The sequence below is a fragment of the Manis pentadactyla genome, chromosome 10, assembly GCF_030020395.1.
Source record: "Manis pentadactyla isolate mManPen7 chromosome 10, mManPen7.hap1, whole genome shotgun sequence".
Lineage (NCBI taxonomy): Eukaryota > Metazoa > Chordata > Mammalia > Pholidota > Manidae > Manis > Manis pentadactyla.
The window spans coordinates 10,244,232-10,268,057 of NC_080028.1; the positions used below are offsets into that span (position 1 = coordinate 10,244,232).

General features: G+C 55.3%; 1 protein-coding gene across 6 annotated transcripts in view; it reads left to right on the top strand.

The window, feature by feature from the left end:
* The first annotated feature begins 71 nt into the window (after nucleotides 1-71).
* The window catches only part of MFNG (MFNG O-fucosylpeptide 3-beta-N-acetylglucosaminyltransferase), a 46,500-nt gene continuing 22,745 nt past the window's right edge, over nucleotides 72-23,826 (top strand). For 4 of the 6 annotated variants that reach the window (XR_008991901.1, XR_008991902.1, XM_057486387.1 and 1 more), the window contains exons 1-7: nucleotides 72-3,003; nucleotides 7,546-7,594; nucleotides 7,981-8,083; nucleotides 8,488-8,641; nucleotides 11,395-11,480; nucleotides 13,237-13,402; nucleotides 15,173-15,258. Coding sequence is in view for 4 of the 6 variants with exons in the window: in XM_057486387.1 (XP_057342370.1) it covers nucleotides 2,224-3,003; nucleotides 7,546-7,594; nucleotides 7,981-8,083; nucleotides 8,488-8,641; nucleotides 11,395-11,480; nucleotides 13,237-13,402; nucleotides 15,173-15,258 (1,424 nt within the window). In the remaining 2 variants the exon portion in view is untranslated. Of the gene's footprint in view, nucleotides 3,004-7,545; nucleotides 7,595-7,980; nucleotides 8,084-8,487; nucleotides 8,642-11,394; nucleotides 11,481-13,236; nucleotides 13,403-15,172; nucleotides 15,259-16,672; nucleotides 17,580-19,437; nucleotides 20,994-23,826 lie in introns of those variants that run through there. The other 2 variants (XM_036891118.2, XM_036891116.2) reach the window with 2 other exon arrangements.

Consider the following 23,826-nt stretch of genomic DNA (forward strand, 5'->3'; position numbering starts at 1 on the left):
CTCCCCACCCCCCGTTCAGGCTGATACCACCTGTCAGGTCAGATTTCATTCCTGACTCATCCCAGAGCTGCCCACCATCTGTGCTGGCATCACCTTACCTGCCCCTGAATGACTGGAGGAGGGCCCTACAGACAGGCCACCCCTGTGCTCAGCAGCCCTGTCTGTGTCTGATCATTAAAGGACTGTCTCTTCGAGAGGGGACACTGAGGCCAGCAGGACATGGTCTTAGGCTTAAGGGGCCTGGCTGCTGAGTCCAGGAGACCACGAGCAAGCCTCAGTGTGCAATTTTATCCCTGAGACAGCTCCACTAGGGAGGGAAAGTTCCCCTCCAGTGGCAGAAATCCAGGCAGGCTTACTGGGGGGGGTGCTGCTTGAGCTTGGGGTTTGGGATTCCTTTCTTTAAGGAGCATTTATTGGACCTATGTACCTATGTGCTGGTCTTGGTCCTCCTATGACTGTCCTTGGCCATAGTGATGAATTTGGGCAGGCCTGTGCAGGATTTTGGGGAAGTGGGTTACTAGGTAGAGGGAACCTCAAGAGCACAGGCTCAGAGGTAGAAAATGAGTTTAGCTACTTGGGGAGTGGCAGGAAATGAAGCTGGGAAGTCCAAGTCTAGGCGTGGGGGCTATCTAAATCTCTGTCCTTTGAGACTGGCTCAGACACCGTATCTGCAAAGCCTGTTTGATTCTCCTGGCCCTCAGGACGTCTCGGCCATGCTATGCTCCACCTCGTGGCAGGATGGTGGGTCTCTGTGGGTGGCTATAGATTCCCTGGGCGTGGAGAGTGGGTCATGCTCATTTGGGTGCACAAACTGCCCCCCTTTGCTGTGTGCCTGGCCCAGTGCTTGGTCCATGGCCATATGAGTGGGCAAAGCTGTGGGAGCCCAGCAGCTCGGCTGCCTTTCTCTGATCCCAGCTTGGTGTCCTTTTGTCCCCATTTTCAAATGATGAAAGTAAAGTTCAGAGAAGTGAGGAAACTTGCCCAGAGTCACACAGCTAGTGAGTGGCCCAGTTAGGATTTGAACCCCAGTCTGTGGTATGACGCCTGTGATCATGCCTTGGTGATCCCGTCCTGGGAAGATGGGCTGCGAAGGGGCCTGGCAGGGGCTGGTCCACAGGAGGGTGATTCAAAAGAGTTCATTTTCCTTTCCTCTCCCTCCACAGTCTTAATGCGGGCTTGAGTTACAGCAGGCCCTGTTCAGTTCACCAGCCATCTGGTACTTTCTTGTATTTAATTAACAAATATTTATTGAGCTCCCACTATGTGCCAGGCACTGTTCTAGGCACTGGGGAATTCAGTGAATAAAAGAGAAGAATCCCTGCGCTAATACTCTCATGAGGAAAACAGACAATAGATCAGTGAAGTATATAGGATTTTGGAAGATGAAAAGTGCTATGGAGAGAACATAGCTGAGAAGGGGGCCTGGGAAGGACAGGCCTGGGGACTGCATAGGAGGGGGAGTAAGGATTGCAGCTTAAAGCAGTCTGAAGGCCTCCTGGAGAAGATGACATTTGTGTAAAGACCTGAAGGGGGTGAGGGAGTGAGATGTGCAGACCTCTAGGGAGAGGCCTGAGCAGGAACAGCGTGTGCAAAAGTCCTGAGGTGGGTGTCAGGATTAGCCAGACTAGCCAGAAGCCCAGTGGGTATGGAGTGCAGGGAGCAAGGGGAGAGTAGTAGGAGGCAGGGTTGGAAGTAATGGAGGGCCAATTCACACAGGCCCTGTGGGCTGGTGATCTTTTGCTTTTGTTCTGAGAGATGGGAGGCAGTACACGGCTGTAGCAGAGGAGGGATGGGATGTGAGAGACCTTGTGCAGAACAAGACAGAGGTGGTGGCCTGAGAAGGCCTTCTTGTCTGTTCATTGGCCTGGCTGGGAGAGAGGCAGCAGTAGACCACTGAATGAGATGGGGTCCATGCACAGCCACAGCAGGACAGGCACCGGAGGGGGCTTGCTGTGGGCTAGATGAGGGTCACAGACCTGGTTATGCCTGGCTCTGTGGCTGAGCTGCTGGGTCACCTCAGATCATTCTGTGCCCCCTGTGTTCAGCTATAAATTGGGAAAAACAAGCCCAGTGTTATGATGAAGACCAAAGGAACGGAGCAAACTCCTGAGGGTGCCCCAGTTGGGAGGGGGCATCAGGGAAGCCTTCCTGTAGGAGGGTAGCCTTGCACTGAGCCATCAAGTCCAAATAGAACTAAGCCTGGTGGAGGGCACATGGATAAGGATGGCAGGGGTTGGGAAGAGTACCCAGGAGGAGGAACAGTTGGAGCCAAAGCTGGGAGGCTGGATAGCAGGACACCATAAAGTACTGGGTATTAAAAGAGCTAAGCTGACAGTCTCTGGGGAGGGGGAAGGCTGGCAGGCCCCTTCATTCCGTCCGGGCAAGGACGGCTTGCTGTCGCCCCCACCCCCACTGTGGCAGCTGGCACCCCTTCAGCGGGTGCCTCCTTTTCAGCCACCTCTGGGCTCCCTTGGGCCAGCCCCGCCCCTTGGGCTGTGCTGCCGGCAGGGGCGGGGCCAGGCTCCCCAGAGCTGGCGGCGGGAGCCCAGTGGGGCAGGTGGAGGCCTGGCGGTGCTGGGCTTGCACGGCTGGGCCTCTGGGTTGGGAGCACCAGCTACCAGCCCTCCCTTTCTTTCCTGCCCCCAATGCCTGCCAGACTTTTGCTTTTGCCTGGGCCCCCTCCTGACCAGCCTCCCTGCTCCGTCTGGGCGGGATTTGGGGGCTAAGCTGTCTGGGGTCCCAGGACCAATGCAGTGCCGGATCCTCCGGGGCCTGGCTGGGGCCCTTGTCACCCTTCTGTGCATGGGGCTCCTCTCTCTATGGTATCACTCCAACCTGTCCCCACAGGGCATGCAGGAGACCCCCGGGCTGAGCCCACCAAGCCCTCGGCCCCCTGAACTGCAGCTGCACGATGTCTTCATTGCAGTCAAGACGACCCGGGCCTTCCACCACTCCCGCCTGGAGCTGCTGCTCGACACGTGGGTCTCCAGGACCAGGGAACAGGTGACAAGTGGGAGACAGGAGTGGTCCCCTGGCCTAAGGGACTCAAGGAAGTCTTGCTGTTGGGCTGGGGTCCCTGGTGACCTCGAGGGAGATGCTGCCCACCCACCTGCCCAGTGTGGGCTGGTCTTTCCGCTCCTCCTTCCTCCAGGATGGAAGGCTCGTGCCACCCTGCCTGTGCCCATGCTGGCCCTGGAGCCAGGGGCTCCGCAGGCCCACTGCTCCATTTCTTTCAGGGGCCAGGCTGGGCCCCTGCCCCAGACCCCTGGGTCCCTCAGGGGGGTCCTTCTATTCCCTGGCTGTTGGTTCCTGCCCATCCTGGCTCAGCCTGGCACTGGGGGAATGGAGGGCGTTGGGCAGCTGGAGTAGAGGCCTCTGAGAGGTCCTGACTCTGACCTACACCAGGCCAAGCTGCCCCCAGTCCTGTCCCTGAGGGTGGAGAACAGGGGCTGAGCCTCTTGGGAGGGGAACCTCCAGGTGGGCCTGCTCGGGGAGAGGGGCTGGGGTGGGGACATCCTTTCAGAATTCTTGGTGGCCCTGTCCTCGTGCCTCTGCTGCCCAGGGCTCCTGGGCCTTCCTCCTGTGGGCGCTTTCTGAGGGGGCAGGAGTGCTGTATGCTCTGATGGCGGTGGCTGAGGCAGTGGTGGGCAAGAGGTTGGGCAGCGGCCCACCCGGCATGTGGGACTGTGTGCGTGTCACTCGTGGAGTCAGTGTTAGACATGCTATGATGAGGTGTGTGGGTGACAGGGGTGTGCGGTGTGTCTTTCCAGGTTGGCATCTCTGACAAGCTGAGTCCTTTCTGCCCTTCCCCTCCACACACGCAGTGCCCCCTCAAAGTCAGGGCTTTAGGGGTGTTGGGAGCCCTTCTTTGGGGAGGGCAGGGCAGATTTGCCCACATACATACTCTGCCCCACTTTGGTGGCTGGTTCAGTGGGAGGAAGTGACTGAGACTTTGGAGGGGGTTGAGGGTTCCTGGAGACAAGGGAGGTGGTATCTGGAAGTGGCCAGGGGCCCCTGGGGGGTTACCGTTGCTCTGGTTTCCTGTCCCTGAGGTCCTAGCACCCTGGATTGCCCCTCGTCCTACCAGCTCCGGTACTGCAGGCTTTCCCTGGGGCCCAGCACCGTTTCTCATCTTGGGGATTCTGTGCCGCCTGCGGAAGCCGCTGAGCCTGGCCCTCCCCACAGACCTTCCTGTTTATAGTGCTGTGTTCTGTGTGCGCCTGGGAGCATGGCCTCACGTGGTCTGAAGCCGTTTCCTGTCTTGTCTTGAGCACCATCATGGTGCCCTTGCCCCAGATGAGGAAACTGAGGCCAGAGGGGAGGAAATGCTTGCTAGCATCACCCCGAAGGTCTGGGGGGACAGTGCCCAGTGAGACCTAGCCCCCACTTCCCAGCTGGGGCCCTTCCCTTTCTGCTTCCCAGGGCTGCCTGGTCACTGGGCTACAGGAGAGGGTACTTGGGCCTCCAGCCTGGGAGGCTGGGCCTGGCAGAGGAGAGACAAGCAGCCACATGCACTGTGCCTTAAACTCAATCTCAAATGCCAACCAGGCAGCCAGGGGGAGCACCTGCCAGCTGCTCAGCAGCTAAGGGGCTGCATATCCGATGTGCCGCTCTGTTTAACCATCACAGCAACCTCGAGTGGTGGGTATTGGTATTCCCACTTCATATGAGCACCGTGAAATAGAGGTAAGAGATGAAGTCACTCAATTGGTCAGCCCTCCCTTCCCACCCCTAGCCCCACTCCCAGAACAAGGGGCGGAGCCCAGAAATCTTGACTTTGAAGAGTTTAAAGAAAGAAGAATGCCCAAGCAGAGGACGAGAGGAGACAGGGAGACCCTCTCTACCCCTGCATCTACGCCTCCTCCGTCTTCTCCCTTTGGCTCGCCTCTCTTCGTGACCTTAGCTAAGGCCTTCCCCCTTTCAGCCCTCAGTTTCCCCATCTGCACAAGATGGGAGGGCCTCAGAGCCTCTCTCAGCTCTGCCTTCAGCTGTGGGCCTGAGCTGGTTAACTCCGGGGCTGCGTGCTGGTCCCAGCTGGTTAAGGATGGCCGGGTGGCAGGTGGGCCTTTGTGGCGGCTCCGGGGCTGGGCTCGGGTGCCTGCCTTTGTCCTAGGCTGAGAGGGTGGGCTTGGGGAGGCACACTTTGTGATCTGGGGTGGGGCGGGGTGGGGGGGCTTTCTCTTCCCCACAGGCCCCTCGAGGGTGGAGTTTGGGGGGCAGGAGTGAGGGCCCACACCTCCCTCCTCTGCGGCAGATGGCCCTTGGCCCCTCCCTCCCTTCACCCCAGCAGGCTGCCTGTCCCTTTGTTTTCCTGTGAGGTTTTAACCATTGTCAGGGTTCCCTCCTTAAACAAATCAAATTCAACCCTCCGCTCAGAGGGAACTCTGCCCACTGCTCTGTGCCAACCTCAGGATTCCCAGGGACTGAAACACTAGCCCCCAGGCCCTGCTGCAGGACCCTGCGCCCCCTTCCCCCTCTGATTCATTAGGGCCTACTCATCCATCAACAAACATTCCCTGGCCCATTTGGCCCATGCTCCAAACTCCAGAGTTCCACTATCTGGTGGCTGTTTGGTGGCAAAAGTTTGCCAGGGAACAGGACAAGAAAGGCCTGGCTTATATTACTGGCTCCCTTGGGGACTGTGTTGAAAACAGACATGGGGTGGGAGCAGGACTGAGCAGGGAGACCAGGGGAAAGGTGGCCACAACAAAGCAGGCAGGAGGTGACAGAGGCGGGCTGGACCACAGAGTGGTCGCGGAGGCTGATGGGGTGAGGTCGCATTCTGGCTGCTTAGAGGTTTGGTGGACAGTTTGCTGACAGAATGGATGTGAGCTGTGAGAGAGGGGAGGCAGTGAGCCCAAGATGCTGGGTCCCAGCAAGACAGGAGAATGGGCTCGGGGGCACTTGGGCACTCAGTCTTGACCGCTGAGTCTGAGGCACGCACTTCTCACTCCAGGGAGAGGTCATGGCTGCAGTGGGATTTGAGAGCTAGGGTGAGGCCTGGGCTGGAGGTGTGAACGAGAGACTCCCTGCCTTCCTGATGGCGTTTAAAGCCCAGAGGCTGGATGGCATTGCCGAGGGAGGGGGACATAGGGGAGAGGGGCAGGGCCTGGGCTTGGACCACCCACACTTTCCCCAGGGAAATTCAGGGACTCCCAGGCTTAGTTGGACCTGATGGTGGGAGAAAGACCCCAGGGGGAGGGGCTCAGAAGGTGGACACTGTCCAGGCCTCCCGAAGGGAAGCTGGGTGCCGGGACAGGGTGATGAATCAGACCCTCCGGGATGTCACTGTCTGGTGGGAGATACGAAGGGATGGATTTCCATATCAGAGGGGCTGCTGTTAACATTGGGAGAAAAGGAGGATGAGGGGCACATGGAGGGTTATGAGGGAAAGCCTCCCGGAGGAGGTAATGAATGGGCTGGGAACTAGGGGCCAAGGAGAGGGCACAGCAGGTGCAAAGGCTCAGAGGGTGTGTGTGTGGCATGTCTGAGGAACTGAAAGCCCTTCAGGTTTAAGGGAAACTGTGGAAGTGGTGAGATAGGCTGCCTCAGGCACAGGGGCCGGCGGCCCCTCATTGGTCACAGTTAAGGGACTGGTTTTTATCCCGAGGGCAGTAGGGAGCCAGAGAAGGTGCTAGTAGGGGTGGTGGGTATGGGTATTATCTAGTTCTGGTCACAACAGGAAAACAGAACTTGGGAATGAGGCAAGGTCTTGGAATAATCCATTGAGAGATAACAGTGGCTCAGAAGAATGTCCACCTGCTGCCTCTGGAGAGCCTGTCTCTGCCCCTCATTCAGTTTATTTAGGGGCTGTGTGGCTTCCTCCTGCCCGGGAGGTGGCAAGGAGCGGTCTGAATCCCAGCTCAGCACTTGCTAGCTGCACCGACTTTACCCATCACTTAGCCTCACCTTTGCCATCTGTGAGAGGAACGCGTCCTGTCTTGAGGCTCAGTGAGGTCGTCAGGGACCACGAGTGTGACAGTTGGTGGTGGGCTGCCTCTCCAGTCTGGAAGAGCTGGATTGGGTCACAACGTAACATTTCCGAGATGTCTAAGGGCCCCTGCACTTGCCCAGGGAGTTTGTGTGACTGTGAAGACTGTGACTGTCTCCCCACCAGGCGTGTGGGTCCCTCCAGAGTCTGTCCCCTGACCGGGTGTCTAAGACTGTGTACGTGTGATGGTGGAGGTGCCATATGTGTGTGTGTAAGAGAGAGAAGAGGGTGTGATTCTGCCAAGGGCATGGGACTGCTAGGGCCCCGTGGGAGCTGGTCTGTGGGGCGCTGAGTGGGAGGCTGATGGGCTGGTTTGCACCATGAAGCCAAGTGCCCACAAGAGCTGGGCTGTGTGTGTGGCATGAGGGGGGACGTAGCGGAGAAAGTCCTGTTGTCCTAAAGGAGTGTGTGCTGCCGAGAGCGGTGTGTGTCGGTCGCTGAGGGAGCACGGAAGTCTGGATGGGGCATCGCTGGGGGCTTGGTGGTGAGCCTGCGGGCTGGCCCAGGGGCTGCTCTTGGCCAACCCCAGCCCTGACCCGTCTTCTCCTTCCTAGACCTTCATCTTCACTGACAGCCCCGATAAAGGCCTCCAGGAGAGACTGGGTAACTCTGGGTTGGGTGGGGGCCCCTCCACTATGGCCAGGGAAAGCTTGGGTGGCTGTCCCTTGGCCGGGGTGTCCCTAGGAAACAGGGCTGCCCACCCTTGGCATGTGCGGATTTCCCCTTTGCCCAGGAGGGAAACAGCTTCTTGCCTGGGAATAGGTATAGGTGTGCGGAGGGGCTGTGCTGGACAAGGCCCTGTATACCCAGGTCCCAGCCCAGCCTACTGTCTCCTGGGCAGGGCAGCCCTCCCTTGCCTCAGTTTCCCCATGTGTGAAATGGGAGTGGGTGGACTGCTCTGGGCTCTCTGAGGCCCTGCTTTGCATTCCGTGTGCAGGGCTGTGGAGATGAGCTGGGCAGCACCCCCTGACCTTTCCTTGCTTCTCCAGGGTCCCACCTCGTGGTCACCAACTGCTCTGCAGAGCACAGCCACCCTGCCCTGTCCTGCAAGATGGCTGCTGAGTTCGATGCCTTCCTGGCCAGTGGGCTGAGGTGAGTGCACTTGGGTCTCCAGGGACAGGCCTGACTTCTGCCTCAGGCCAGTTCCTGAATGGGGTGTTGTGTCAAAAAAGTGAGGTCATCTGGGCCCTGTGAATTTAATCTTGTAGGGCCTCTTGGCGTCTGTCTCTGGGCAGACTGTGTTCAAATGTCACTCACTGGCTGTGTGACCTTGGCAAAGTGTCTTAACCTTGCTGAGTCCTGGTTGCCACCTGTTAAGTGAGCACACCTTCCTCAACTCCCACGAGACGCTGCCTGGCACAGAGCAGTTGCCTTGTGAGCCACCCCATCCCATCACTGTTGCTGACTGATTATGGGGTGCAGGGGGAGTCTGGCTGACTGGCAGCCCTTGGGAACTCGTCCTCCTAGTCTCATCCTCTCCCCTTCCGTCCTCACAGGTGGTTCTGCCACGTGGATGACGACAACTATGTGAATCCGCCTGCGCTGCTGAAGCTGCTAAAAACCTTCCCGCGGACCCGCGACGTCTACGTGGGACGGCCCAGCCTGAACCGGCCTATCCACGCGTCTGAGCCGCAGCCCCACAACCGCACGGTAGGAGGGGGCGAGGCCTGCCGGGGGCGGGGCCCGGGGGGGCGGGGCCAGGGCCAGCTGGGCAGGAGTCGGGTGCGTTTTCTGACTTTCGGATTGGGCGTCACTGCTGTGTGTCTGGGCTGGTTGCCTGGTCTCTGATCCTCAGTTTCCTCGGTGGGATGGGAATCTGACAGAATGCGGGTAAGAGCAGCGCACGGTGGGACTGAGCTGAGTCAGCCTCCTGACTCCCAGGCAGGGCTCCTCGCTACCTGGTACCGCCCTGTGGTTGTACAGCGCTGCGGGGCGAGGTGTTGACTGCCGCAGCCCCAGCCCTTGAACACTCCCCTCCCCCAGGCTCCCCTTCGCTCTCCAGACTTCCCAAGCCAGCAACTGAGGAGCTGACGTCCGGAGCGACAGGGTTCCCAACACCAGCCTCAGCTCCAGACCTGGAGGGACACTGGTTAGCATTGCCAGATTTAGAAAATGAACAAAAAACCAGGAAACCAGGATCCAAAGTTTGATTTTTAGATAAATAATGAAGACTTGGAAAATATAAGTATGTTGCATGGTATTCTCCTACTCCCCAGGGCCCGCCAGGCTTCTGGTATTGGGGTGCCCCCCGACCGTGAGGGCTCCCTTGGTTCCAGGGACGGGACAAGGCATGGATACCCCCTCTCTAGAGGCAGTGCCCGGAGCCGGAGCTGGGCACGCTCTGGGGCTGTCTCCCTCCCTAGGTCGCCATCTGCTTCATTAGGGAAACCAACAGCAGGGAACACAAAACCTTAATTATCAGCAGCTAATCAGGCTCTGAGCCCTAATTAAACCCTCCTGGGCCCTGGGTGTGTGTGTGTGTGGATTCCAGGTGCGGAGTCCCCCAGCCTCCCACGCCACATCACCCGTGGCCTTAGGGAGTGAGAACTCTGCTCTGGAGGCTGACTCCCTGGGTTCACACACCAGCCCTGCCACCCCCTGGCTTCATGACCTTGATTGAAGTCACCCTACTTCTCTGTGCCTCAGTTTCCTCATCTGTGAACTAGGTGATAACAGTCCCTACCTCATAGGGTCGATATGAGACATAAAATAATTAAATGAGGTCATCTTTCCAAGTGCTTGGAATGGGACTTGGCCGGTGACAGACACTAGTAAGTGTTACCTATCGGTGTCCAACTCAGCTTGTTGGGCCGTGTTCTTCCTGTGCAGTTCAGCACCCTGCCGGGCACACCCAGGCCCCGGCCCCACAGTGTGCAGATGCCCTCCTTGGCATCCCCCCCACCAGTGGCATCCCTGGAATGTACTGTGAAGTGTCCCAGCCTGTTCAGATCCCTGGGGGGGGACAGCAAAGGGGGCAAGAGCTCTGGGCTGGGGTCAGTCCCAGCTCTGGGATGTCAGGCGAGTAACATCACTTATTTGTCCCTGGTCGCCTCACCTGTGGCATGGCCCTTAGTGCAGGACTTGGCCCAGTGAGTGCTTGGGGTTGAGCACTGGTACTGTGACTGCTATTATTATACTTACCTGGGAGGAGGCTGTACACCCTTAATTCATGACACGAGCATTGATTGGGCACCTCCTATGTGTGAGGCCCTCAAGAACCCATTCATTCTGCTTTGTTGAGCCCTAGCCTCTATCTAAGAAGGCAGTGTTTCCACAAGTAAACTCATAGAGGTCTTTAGGAGGAGGACACCTCTGGGCCAGGAGGACCATCGGATTTCAGAACTGGAGCCAATATTGCACTCACAGGTGACAAATCTGAGGCCCAGTGACTTCCTCAGGGTTACACAGCTGTGCAGTGGAGGAAGCAGAGGCTCCAGAGTCAGGCTTCCCAACTCCCTCCCTGCCCAGGGCTCTTCTTATTGCTGCAAAGGGAGATACTCAACCAAACACACATCAATTAAGCACCAACATGTACTTGGGAGAAGGTAACTTTAGGGAACTTGTTAGGCCAAGAAGAGGTACAGTGTTTCCCAAAAGCCTTAAAGAAATTTATGGGTGAACTCATAGGTCCTCATGGAGTAGGCAGAATAGGTCTTGGGCTCTGGTGATGTTGGGTGGATGCAGAAGGTCCAGAGGGATGCAATTGATTCCTGAGACAGATGTCAAGCAGTTTGCTGGCCTCAGGGCCTCACAAGCCTGTCTGTCTGCTTTTTACTTCATGAGAGGGCAGATTCTCTCTCGCTTTCCAGAGATGCGTTCTCTGCTAGGGGCTGGGCGTGGTGAGGCCAGTATAGACGGCCTGGTCTGGTGACTCTGTAGAAAGCATCTCTTCCTCTTAGTTAACATAAGTAACTCAGCGAAGGATCTGATTAGCTGGACTAAGTCATGTGCCTGTCATTGAGCCAGTCACCGGGTCAAGAGGTGTGGCCCTGTGACCATCCTTCCGGGGGCACCTGCCCACTCTGTGGCCTAGGGGAGCAGCTGCTGTGTTTGGCAGCCCTTCCTGAACCACACGGGGTGAGGTAGAGACATTTTTCTGGGGAAAGGAATAAGGTGTGCTGGGTGACACACATGTCATCATGCCCTCAATATGACACATGTTCTCTTTCACTGAAATCCAGCCAGATTGGAGTCTAATTAGTGACCCTATCACTCTTAGCTATGTGACTTTGGGCCTTGGTTTCCTTATCTGTAAAATGGGCATAATAATGTCAGGCTGTGGCAAGACTCCAGTGATGTGAAATGAAAAGCTTTTGCGCCACGCTGGCTGTGGGGAGGGGGCCTGGCTGCTGTCCCCACTCCCGGGCTCACCCAGCACCCTGGGCCCCCTCTTCTCCCCTCAGAGGCTGGTGCAGTTCTGGTTTGCCACAGGGGGTGCTGGCTTCTGCATCAACCGCAAACTGGCTTTGAGGATGGCCCCATGGGCCAGGTAAGCAGAGACCCATGGGTGGGGCACGGGCCAGGGTGGTGGCTGGAGTGTGTGTGAGACCTTTGCAGCAGGAAGGACTTGAGAGCAAGCTCAGGAGAAACTGCCTCTCATTTATGCTGCGTCACAGCTACACACTAAGTGGTGAGTGAGCAGCCTGCCCTCCTGCCCTCGGCTACGCTGCCTGATGCGCTCTGCTGCGCTCAGCAAGTTGTGTAATCTCTGGGAGCCTCAGTGCCCCATCTATGAAATGGACCTGATGATACAATGGCCAATGGTTATTGTAAGAGTTAAATGAGAAAATGTCTGGCCTGGCACCTGGTCAGAGCCAGGCAAACATTAGGTCCCATTTGCAGCCCACTTCCAACGGCTCATTGTCACAGGGGAGGTGAAGGCCAAGTGTAGGGGCACTCAGAGGAGAGAGTAGGGCCGTCTGCTTGGGGACAGGAGGGAAGGCTTCCTGGAAGAGGTGGTGTTTGAGCTGGGATGGCCCTAGAGGGTCTGAGATTGAGGGGGACCCTCAGAATGGGGAAGGGGTACTGGTATTCTAGAGAGGAAGTGGCAAAGGCCTGGACAGGTTGTTATTAACATTAACACCAGCGTCACCACCTTTTATTGATGGTTGACTCAGAGCCAGCTCTGTGCCTCATGCAGATTATCATATCACTTGAGGCAGAAAAGGTGTTAGCCTTGTATCCACAGCTGAGGAGACTGAGGCACCGACAGGTTAAGCAAGTGACTCGTCTGAGGTCACCAGGTCCAGTGTCACTCAGTGGCTGGGTTTGGCCCCAAGGACTGTGTGCTTTGCCACCTCACCAGCCTGTTTGGCCCTGGATGGGAGGGGTCCTCCCGAGGGGATTCATGTGCAAGTGGGAGCACGAGTGCTTTCCTGGGGCATGTCAGCAGCAGGTGTCTACACGTGACCGGATCATCTCTGTGCCCGGGGTGCCCATTAGGGCTCCTGCCCAGCTCTATGATGCCTTTTTGTGAATTAGAAAAAGGTACCCCCGCTCTGAGCAGGTGCAGCCCTTGGGCACAGCCTGGGGAGCGGAGTGAAGGCTGGGTTTCTGCACCCACTTGACCTCTTGGTCAGGCATCCTGTGAAGCCTCTGGGGACATTATGAGTCAGGTGATGTCCTTGTCTGGGACACTGCTCCTCCCTCCCTGGACACCCGGCCGACTCTAGCTCATCCTGTAAGACTGTGTAAAGACTGCCACTGTCACACTTAAATGAAAAGGAGAACAAAAGACTGTCACCTCTTCTGGGAAGCCTGCCTTCTCTGTTCCCCAGGCCTTGTGCTTCCCTCTGACTTAGCGCCAGTCCTGCTCTGAAATGGCCTGCTCATCTGTCTCCCTGCAGAATGGGGGCTGCTGTTGAGGGCAGGAGACATTCTTTCTCACCTCCGAGTCCACAGCCCCATCGCGGTATCTGGGACCAGGTAGAAGCTCAAGTTCAGTGAGTGAGTGAGTGAATGAATGAAGAGAAAGGGAGAGAAGGAAAGGGTACATCTATGAAGGGCTTCATCTCACCATTCCTTCACTCGGTCCTCACAACAGCCCTGTGAGGGCAGGGCCAGTATCATGCTCATTTCACAGGAGGGGAAACTGAGGCTCCCTGAGGTTTGTGACTTGAAGGAGGTCACGCAGTACGTGGGAGGCAGGTGCCAGAGCTGGGCTCTGCTTTGCCAGCCAGCCCCGGCAGAGGGGGGCCCTCCCGGGAGGCAGGCAGGGCTCTCGGTGTCACGGTTCCATCCCACAGTGGACCCCGATTCGTGGACACGTCTGCCCTCATCCGGCTGCCTGACGACTGCACTGTGGGCTACATTGTCGGGTGCAAGCTGGGCGGCCACCTGCAGCCCAGCCCCCTCTTCCACTCCCACCTGGAGACCCTGCAGCTGCTGGGAGCCGCCCGGCTCCCAGAGCAGGTGAGCCAGCTTCAGGGCAGGGCTGTGTGTGGGGTGTGGTGGTGGGGGATGTGGTGGTGGGGGATGTGGTGGTGGGGGGCTCTCCCTTGTTGGCGGTGAAGGATCACCTTAAGGACGCACAGTGACTCAGCCCTCTCCATCTCCGGCCCTCCAGGGTCAGTGTTTGTGACGCTGAAATTCTTTGGTCTGGTCCCCAGGACAGCGGGAAGGACCTGAATAGACAAGATGAAGCTTGTCTCCAGGTTCAGGCGGCCCTGCTGCCTCCCTGCCAACTCTTGCCCTTCTCTCCTCTCTTCAGTTGTCCATCCTCCCCACCTCCCTCTGAAGGGGCGGTGTCTGCCCTTTCCAACTTTGGCTGTCGGTAGCCCCCTCCTTCACCAACACCTGCCTGTCCACTGCTCCCTGCTTTTGCTTCTAACCCAGATGTTACTGCGAAAGACCAGGTTTCCAGTGGGAGCACCCAGGCTTGGTGTCTGGCTGGGGGTGGGGCGGGCCCCATCCCGCCTCCTGGCAGGTAATGCCTCTGCCCAGGTCCAACGGGCACTGCCTTGCAGACACTGCTCTCTGACTCATGGGCTTCCAGCCCCGCAGATGGTCCTGGCTGGGAAGGCCTCTGAAATCTTCTGCCCAACAGGGAGGCAGAACCCTTTCACCTGCAAGTGACAGAAAAGCAACATAGAGTGGTTAAATGAAAAAGGACATTTATGGGCTGGTGTGCCTGAGAACCTGGGGGCCGGCTTGCTGGGTCTGCAGAGTCTGGGTGCTCAGACTCAGTCCCTGCTCTGCCCTGCCCTCCTTGACATTGCCTCATGCTCAGGCCAGCTGACCCCTCCTGCTGGCCCGATGGCAGCCCCGGGTCTCCACCCTGGCTATGGGAAGAGAGCTCCTCCCGCCAGATCCCAGCACCGGGGCTCATTGATCAGATGGCCCACGTGGGTCACATGACTTGTCTCCTACCAGCGCCTAGTTAGCGTTGATTGGGAAGTCCTGGAACTGGGGTGTGGGGTTGGTCCCATTAGGACTGCGGGCCTGAAGCCAGGGAAGTGGGGGAGATTTGCAGTAGCCAAAATGACACCCTAATGGTTGGGATTTCCAGAGCACCCACTGTGCCAGGCACCAAGCTGGGGGCTTTATTTTTTAACTCTGGTTCCTCACAACATTCACATGAGGGTGGTACTGACATTCTCATCCTACAGATGGGGAAACTGAGGCCCAGAGAGCTGAGCCACGGCACTAGTGCAGGGCAGAGGGAGGTTTGAACCTTGGCTGGCTGGCTCCTAAGCCCACTGTCTTTAACTGCTGTGCTTGACTGCCTGCCGCCTGGGGTCATTATCCCACATCCTCATTGCATGTGGGGAGTAACTCAAGGCTCCAGGTGGACAGAAATTGCTGAGGTCCTGCCGGGAGTGTCAGGGAACCTTCATCCAGGCCTGGAATTTACTGGAAAGGTGCCTCTCCTCTTGAGTCTCAGTTCCCTAATCTGTAGATGAGGGGATTATCAGAGCCTCCCAGGTAAGCTGGACTACTGGGGGTACCGATGGGGCTTGGCATGACAGCGCTCTGTAGGCCTGACATACTCTGGGGAGGCGGTGAGCTCCCTAGCAGAGCACGCATTGCCAAGGGGGGCGTTTCAGGGGTAGAGGTAGGCTTTTTGTGCCCCACATAATATCTTATTGCTGTCCTTGCTTGTGCCCAAATACTGTCCTCTTGTGGGGTCTGCAGTGGGACACCCCCCAACCTTCACCCTTTTCTCTACTTCTCCCTGCCCAGGTCACCCTCAGCTATGGTGTCTTTGAAGGGAAACTCAACGTCATTAAGCTGCAGGGTCCCTTCTCTCCTGAGGAGGACCCCTCCAGGTGGGTCTGGGGGCTGACACTGTAGGACGGGAGGAGTGGGGTGCTGAGTCCAGGCCTCCAAAGATGGGAGCTGAGAGAGAAGGGAGGCCCTGGTGGCTGACAGCACGGAGCTGAGAGTTGAGGGAGTGGCTTTCAGTACCCGTTCTGCCACGGGCTTGCTGTGTGATCTTAGGCAAGTGCCTCGCCCTCTCTGGGCCTCTCTCTCCCCATTTGTAACAGATGGAGGCTGGGGATCCTGATCCTGTGGGATTCTTCAGGAGCTCCTGGAAGACTGAAATGTCTTTGCTGAGCAAACTGCCTGATGATCTAATGGAGCTTCAGGCACTGATGGGGAATTTGTATTTGGTCTTTTGTAGCAACTTTGTTTCTTTGGCGCTCTTTAATGGCTCATTTCAGGGGTTAGAGGGCTGGAAAGGGGGCTAAAATGCCACCCAGGCACTTTCCAGTTCTGCCCCCAAACAGGCCACGGGGAGACTGGAGCCATCTGGCGTAGCCCCCGATTGCTGTAGGGCAGCTTTGAGCGCAGCCTGTGACATGCTGTGGCGGGAGGGGACAAGACCTGTCCAAGGAATATGGGAAACCAGGGTGACTCAAGTGCAGAAGAGGAGAGTGGCATCGAATCCAGTGGGAGCCGTGGCAGGGCCCCACCTAAGGCCTTGGAGGCTCGTTTGGAACTTTGGATTTATCTGGAGTATGTAACCCTAGGGGAACCAGGGCTCCTGGTTCTGAAGTTCTGCAGAGCTGCCTGGGACAGAGGGCTTACAACTAATTTGAGGGCCCTGGAGCAGGGCTGTACTGAACAAGTTGGACATGACAAGGAGACAGAGTTAGGCTCAATATAAGGAAAAAAAAAATCAAATTTCTAAGATGAAAGGAGCTGCTTTATAATGGGGTGAGCTCCCCATCAATAGAAGTGTGCAAGCTATGGCTCTCCTGCCAAGTGGTTTAAGAATAGATGTTAAATTCTCTCAAAGTCTGAAGATTCTAGCATTCTAGATTCGTGTGAAATGGGAAGGAGCTAACTGGGAACCAGGTCAGTGTGGTCAGATGGTCTGGCCTCAGTGGGGGCCTCTTCATGGCTTCTTGACCTTTGAAGTCTCTCTAAACCACAGGTTCTCAACCAGGGACCATTTAAAGTGTGACCCCCCACCCCCACCAGACATCGGGCAATGTCTAGAGACATCTTTGATTATTACAACTCGGTGTGTGGGGTGTGCTACTGGCATCTAGTAGGGAGACTCCAGGGGGGCTGCTATACCTCCTAGGACACACAGGGCAGCCCCCAAACAAAGAATTATCTGGCCCCAAATGTGCTGAGGCGGAGAAGCTCTGCTCTGTGACATGCACTGCCCTTGGGGCCCATGGGGGAGAGGATAGGAATGGGGGTGACCGTCCACTTCTGATCTCTCCACAGGTTTCGCTCCCTACACTGTCTCCTCTACCCTGATACTCCCTGGTGTCCACAACTGGTGGCCCGATGACCCCTGAACTATGGGGACAAAGGTTGGGCTGAGGTCTGTGGTCGTACCCAGGGCCTCGGAGTGGTGGGCAAGCCCAGGCATTGGATGGTGGCGAGCAGTGACGTCATGCCAGGCCCCTGGGAGGTGGATCGGACAGCCCAGGGACAGGTGCACCAGGCGACATCCAGAGAGGCGCAGGGGCCGGGCTTCTATGGGCCTTGGATGGCTGTACTGAACATGGGTGGGAGGCCCTTGAGCTGGACTGGGGCTTAGGGGTTCTAACCCTGCAGAGAATTATATGAGCCCCTGGGGAGTTTAACCTCCATCCCCAGCTCTGGTCTCTCAGTTATCCCCTTGGGGTCCAGCATTGGGCCACCCACTCTGGCTCCCTTGGCTGGATCCCCAACCCCAAGGGGCCCCAGATGGGATAATGGCAGGATCCAGGGCCTGTGGCAGATACTGTAGTTGCTGACCAGACTCCAGTTCCTTGCTCCCCACCCCTTGCTGACCCAACCTGGTTTGGTTTGGAGCATTAGCATGCCCAGATCAGATGATGGACCATAAAGAGTCCCAGCCAGTCATGAGGATTCTTCTGCTCACTTTCCCATCCTCCGTTGCTGTTGAGATCTACCATGTGACCCAGCTCTGTCTGGAGCCAGAGCTCTGTCTGTTAGTATGAACTAAGCAAAGCCAATGGAGAAGGTTCCAGGGGAGGTTTTGCAGCCCCATACCTCATGTTCCTGCTAAGAGTGTGGGTGTGATGTCTGGATCTGGGGCAGCCACCTTGCTGCCATGAAGGAAAGGTGAAGACAATCACCCAGCATCTAGTTCTGTAAGAAAATTAAACCCTGATTTCTTTAAGCCTCTCATGGTCCAATTTTCTTTTAGATGGAGCCCAAGTGTTCCTGACTGGGGCAGGGTCTTTACATGTCTGTCACAGGGTGATGGCGGTGTTGATTTGAGTCCTGATCTAGACAGTTCTGTTCTGCCCTTGCTGGCTGCGTGACCTTGGATGGTCCACTTGGTGTCTTTGGGCTGTTTGTCCATTTTATAGATGAGAAAAGGAATATCTCCTTCACAGGTTAATATCTGGGTGAAATTATATAGTGTTTTAAAGGACACAGTATAGAGCCTGGCACGGGAAAGGAAGGGCTCAGTTAACAGGACTGTTAGTGTGTACTTGAGTGATGGTGTGCCAAGGCGTGCGGGTGTGTGTGTCTGTGTGTGACGTATACCCTTCTACCCATGTATGTGCATAAAGACATATGTATGGTGTGTGTATGTGCTTGTGCCCATGCCCTGCGTGTGTGTGTGTAAGGCACACGTGTGTGAATATGTGCCAGTGGTGCTGCTGTGCTGGGAGCTCTTCCCCATCTTCTCTGCCCTCAGGGTCTGCACTGGGGGTGGCTAGAGAATCAGGAGAGGCAGAATGGAGACTCGGAGCTGAGGAATTCAGCCTCTGGTGTCAGATAAAGGGGCAACTTGACAGCCACATTAGGAGCTGAATAAATGCAAGTGCCCATGGAATTTCAGGTCCTGAAAAGGTTGGATGAATGAATGAAAGTGAGATTTCAGGCATGGTGGTGTGTAGGTGGGGGAGGGTTAGGGATAGGTGGTCTCTCCCCCGACCTGCATCATGCCCAGTGCTCTTGGAGCTTGGGGTCACAGTGGGGCTCTGGGCTAGGGGAGGAGGGGGGAGAGGCTGTGATCCAGACAGCCAGGGCTGGGAACCCTTTGCAGCATGGCCTCCAGCCCTTGAAGCACCTTGTTCCCACTGCTACTCTTCTGGGGACGTCTGGGCCCCCAAGCACCAGAGCCTCAGTCTATTTTCCAGGGAGGAGCCTGAGGCCCAGAGAGGCCCTGCCATGTTCTTGTGGTCACACAGCAGGTCAGGTGTAGAGTCGGCTGCTTAGGCTCTCCCAAAGCCTCCTTTCTTTCTGGGCTGACCTGATGCCAGACTGGTGGGGTGTGAGCCGAATGGGGGCGGCTCTGGCCCCGTGGCCCTGGTGGGGGCTGGGACGGCATGCTCCACAGCAGCTGTCCTGTCCACGCTGTGTGTGAAGGCTGCCGGCCAGCCTGTTTTTAGAAGCGGCAGCAGATTTGCGGGTTGTTCCCAGATCCTGAGGGTCGGGTGGAGGGAACAGGACTCGGGCCATCTGCTGCCTCCATTGTCCCAGAATAGCTGTGGTACAGAGGGGGAGCAGAGTCAGCAAGGATCAAAATTGGGATGGGAGAAGGAGGGAGTGTGGGTTTAACCCCTTGTGTGTCTGGTGGGAGTGTATGAAGCTCCCTGTACTCTGTGCTAAGGGACCGATGTGGGCTCCATAGGCAGGGGCTGGCAGTGGGGGGGCCAGGTTGGCCCATCCTGTCTCGGCCTTGCTGCGCCCCTTGGGCAAGTATTATTTCCATTGTACTGATTAGGAAACTGAGGCACAGAGGGGGAGAAGGGCCTTAGTCCCGGTCACAGGGCTGATGGGTGCCAGAACCAAGGTTTGAGGCAACCTGGCTCGGCAGAGGTTGTCTCAGGGTGGGATGATTCTGGGGGGTCAGACAGCCCCACTGGGCACCATTCACCAGCCTCACCCGTCCAATCGGCACAATGCCGTTTATCTAGCACGCTGTGTGGTCTTGAGATGCTGCACAGAAAGCTCCTGGCGCAGGTCATTGCCCAATATGCATCACCCTGTCCTTTCTGAGCTCAGTGTTCTTGGCTGCACAGGGGGTGAAGAGGTGCTGGACTGGCTGTCCCTTCGCCCCACCATCCAGGTCTGGGCCATCACCAGTCTCACCCTGTGTTAACACAGCAGCCTCCTTGCTGGCCTCCCTCCTCCCCTAGCTCCCTGGCAGTGGACATGCTGGCCTCCGTGGTGCACCAACTCTTCCCACTCCTTGGAATGCACCTGCATCTCCGCATGTCTGGATCGTTCTTGTCAAGCTCCAATGTCCTCTCCCCTTCTGATGACCCACTGCAAAGCAGCCCCCTGATGGCAGTCCATCAGTCACCTCACTCTGTGGCCTTCTGCAAGGCCCAAACCCTCACGGACATGGCTCTTGTTGGTGCATCTGCTTCTCGTGTATTTACTTGTCGTCTGCCTCCATCTGACTGTCAGCTCCACAATCCCAGGGATCCTATCAGTTCTGTTCACCAAAGCTCACATAGTACATGTTCAACAGATACCTGTGAAATGAGTAGAAAAATGAGTGAATGGGGTTTTTCAGATATCTTCACCTCTGTCAGTTTTAAACTTCTGTGGAAGGTGCGAAAAGCAGTGGGGGCCAGGTGACGGGGGAGCTTTATAATGGGGGGATCTGGCTGGTGACACTGATCATTTTCAGTATCACCCAAAAGGGACATTCTGGCCTTAAGTGCTCCTGATATGATGCAGTAGGAAGAACGCAGTACCACCCAGGAGATCTGCTCGTCAAAATGACTGACCCTTTGCAGATCAACCTCCTGACTTTAAATACCAGATTCTAGGAAACAGGTACAGTGGAACACATTAAATGACACCATGAGGGTTCAACCCACTAAATCAACAATGAGGACAATTCTGAGGGACAAAGGACCTGGCTTCTTCAACAAGTAAAATGATATAAAAAAGGAAGGGAGGAAGGGCTGTTAAAGATGAAAAGAGGTTTAAGAGACACGGCAACAAAATGCAGCACATGACCTTGTTTAGATCCAGTTCAAACAAATGGACCCGAAAACACATTTTTGAGAAAAATGAGGAGATTCAAATATGGACTTTATATAGATGGTATTAAGAAATTGTTAATTTTATTACGTGTGATAATGATATTGAGGTCCTTTTTTTTTTTTAGAGAAATGTTCTCATATGTGAGATATACATTCTGAGGTATTTATGGATGAACAGATATAATGTCCAGAATTTTCTTTAAATAGGTACTTGAGGTAAAAGAACAGGAACATGGGGGTGGTTGTTGAAGCTGGGTGATGGGCACATGGGGGTTCATTATGCTATTCTCTTTACTATTTTCTTTTTGTATCATTAATATAGAATTACATGAGCAACATTGTGGTTACTAGATAACCCCCATTATCAAGTCCCCACCACATACCCCATTACAGTCACTGTCCATCAGCGTAGTAAGATGTTACAGAATCATTACTTGTCTTCTCTGTGCGATACTGCCTTCCCTGTGCCCCCCCCCCACATTATTATTCCCTTTACTTTAGAAGGTGTTTGAAAATTTCTGTAATAAAAGTAAAATTAAATAAATAAAGAAGGTCCCAACATTCTATTTTTCTGGGTATGGCCCTTCCCCATTCCTTTTTCCCTCCCCTGCCCGTCCTTCATGTCCCACATTCAGGCCCAGAGAACATCTGTTCTCATCAGACACAGCTGTCCTGACTCCACTTCCTGTTCTCCCCAAACACCCAGAGAAAGGAGAGGCAGACCTTGACTGGAAGCTGGCCCCTGCCTGGTTTCCCTGAGGCCCACCCTGATTTCTTTTGGTTCTGAGCCCTTGTTCCTGCTGCTTTGTAACCCAGCAGCACTTCCCTTGTGCATAGTCATTGGGCACGTTCCTCTGTCACCACTGCCCCTGGTCATCCATCCAATAAGAATTTACTGCTCACCTCCTTTGGGATGGGGGTAGGGGGTGGGGCATGTTGCTGTGTTAGAGGCTACAAGGAATCGAGTGAAAGTCCTACCCTCAATAGGGAACTCAAATCCCAGTTGGGACAGTATTGAAAACATGGTGTATCACGGAGTAGATGACAAAACATGTCTATGGGGCACACAGAGGGAGGACTGAAACCTTGGGGTTCTGTGGGCATCAGGGATCAGGAAACCTTGATGTGTGAGGTGATGTTGGATCTGGGTCTTGAGCCATGAGGTCAGAAGGAGCAGAATGTATCACATATTGCCTTGCAGATTGGGCTGGGGAGACCCAAGGAGAGATACAAAGGCTAGTTATTCTGGTTATGAGTACTGCTGTTTCCAGGTGCCTACCTATCTCATCTTGTAGGATGAAGGGGAAATAAGAACCTGGCACAGTATCCACATAAAACAGAGCTTTCCTCCCTACATCTCCTCCTGAATGACTTCATAATTCCTCCCAGAGCCGAGACCTTGTCTGATGAGGCATCTCTGGGTCTCACAGTGTCTGGCACATTAGCTGGTCACATAGTAGGCATTTCATGAAGACCAATGACTACTTAGGTGAGTGAGTCAAGATCAGACTAGTACCAAGCAGGCTGTATTAAAATATAGGTGATTGGCAAAAACAGATTCCAGGGCCCTATCTTAGATCCTCAGAACCCAAGTCTCCAAAGGAGGGGCCCGGGAATCTGTATTTTCTCCTGATTCCCCAAGAGGCTCTAAAATTGTTGCTGGGTTAGAGAACGAGGTGGGGTTGAGGTGAGTTCAGCACCACGGACAGAACCCTCCATCCACTCTTCTTTGGACCAGCTGGGGCGGGGCATTTTACGTGTGTGTTTGGGTGAGGTCGGGGGTGGGTGGGCGGGGTTCATGGTCTGACCTGATGCGGTCCAGGTGACACCTGTGGCCTTGGCCCTCATCTGTGCTTCAGGAGTGAATTTTGGGGTAGCATAGGTTCTGCTGTGGGAGACAGCTCTGACTGTGCCCAGGGAGAGGCCATAAAAGAAATATTCTTTCCGTTTCTTTTGTAAATTGTAGGCAACCCCCATACTGTGCAAGCGGCAAAGCATGAAGCCTGAGCCAGTGTGAACAAATTAATCTCCCAAACATGGTTTGAACACCTACTGTGTTCAAGGGCTGTGATGGTAGCCAAGGGGCACATAGGGATGAGTGAGATACAGCTGCCACCCTGGGGAACCCACAGCTTGTCAAACATGGTTCATTGATTGTTAGAAAGGAGAGCAGCCTTGAGGATAATCAGACCCCAAATCAGCAAGTGTATATACTGGAGAGGTAGCCAGGGGAGTAGAGAGAGCAGACATTTGGTAGCAGAGGCTTCCTGGGTTTGCAACCTGGCAGTTGTGTGGCTGTGGCTTTGTGCATGCTGCTTAGGTCTCAGAACCTCAGTTTCCCAGTCTGAGAAATGGGAGTGGTGACATCCCCCCACCCCTGGGCATTTGTGAGGAAAGTGCCTACTCAGCCGGGACACAACATGTGCAAAGTGTTCTTTCACTTACAGACTCTATATTTATGCTAGGTATGGTGCCTGACACCAGGAAAAGATGGGTGAGAGCTGTCATTCAGGGACCTTGTAATGGGAGAGTAGTGTAGACGTGGCTCTTACCTGGCTCCCCACGAGACTACATTTCCAGCCTTCCTTGCAGCGAGGGTGGCTATGTGACTGAGTTCTGGCTGAAGGATGTGCCCCATTTGGAGGGGCCCATAAAACCCTCCCATATGAGATGATCTCTCTGTGACCTCATAACTGGCTGGATGGAGAGGACTCCAGGTTAGAGGAGGGCAGATCCCGGAGATGGGAGGAGCCCAGGTCCCGGAAACCAGCCATGGAAGTCGGCCCCCCAAACAGTGGCACTGAACTGTTAGAAGAACCAGAAATGAACTTGATGGAGCCCCTGGGTTTGGGGGTGTTTGTTGCAGCATTTAGCCTACCCTGACTAATACAGGGAGATACAACACACAGGTGAACAAACAAGCAGGCATTCCAGAAAACGATGGCTTTGTTTTTAAATTCTTCTGAGCTTAGTTAATAAACGTTTAGTCTCTCAATGGTCCGGGTCTGAAATTCTCTTGCTTTGGCAATATAACTTCCTTCTCAAGCCCCTTGAAACCCATCTTGAGTGATATGAGTCACTCACGTAACTCCTCCAGCTTCTGGATTTTATTTCAAGGACCTGCTGACCAGGTTTATATTGAAGTTGGCCCCTCTGGGTTGGAAACCTGTCCCTTCATGCTCTGTAGCTCTTGTGACCTTTCTTTCCCACCCATATCCTTGTCTTCTGGGCCATGAGCCCTCCAGATGGATCTGTGTTCCCATCTCTCCAGCCCACTGACCCCTTAGCTTTGTTTGGTATTCAGGTGAAAGGATCTTTGCACCTTTAATGACTTTATAGAGGCAGGACACAGACCATGAGAGTGCAAACACCCAATTTACCTGTTGGTTTGCAAGAGACATTTATGTAGTC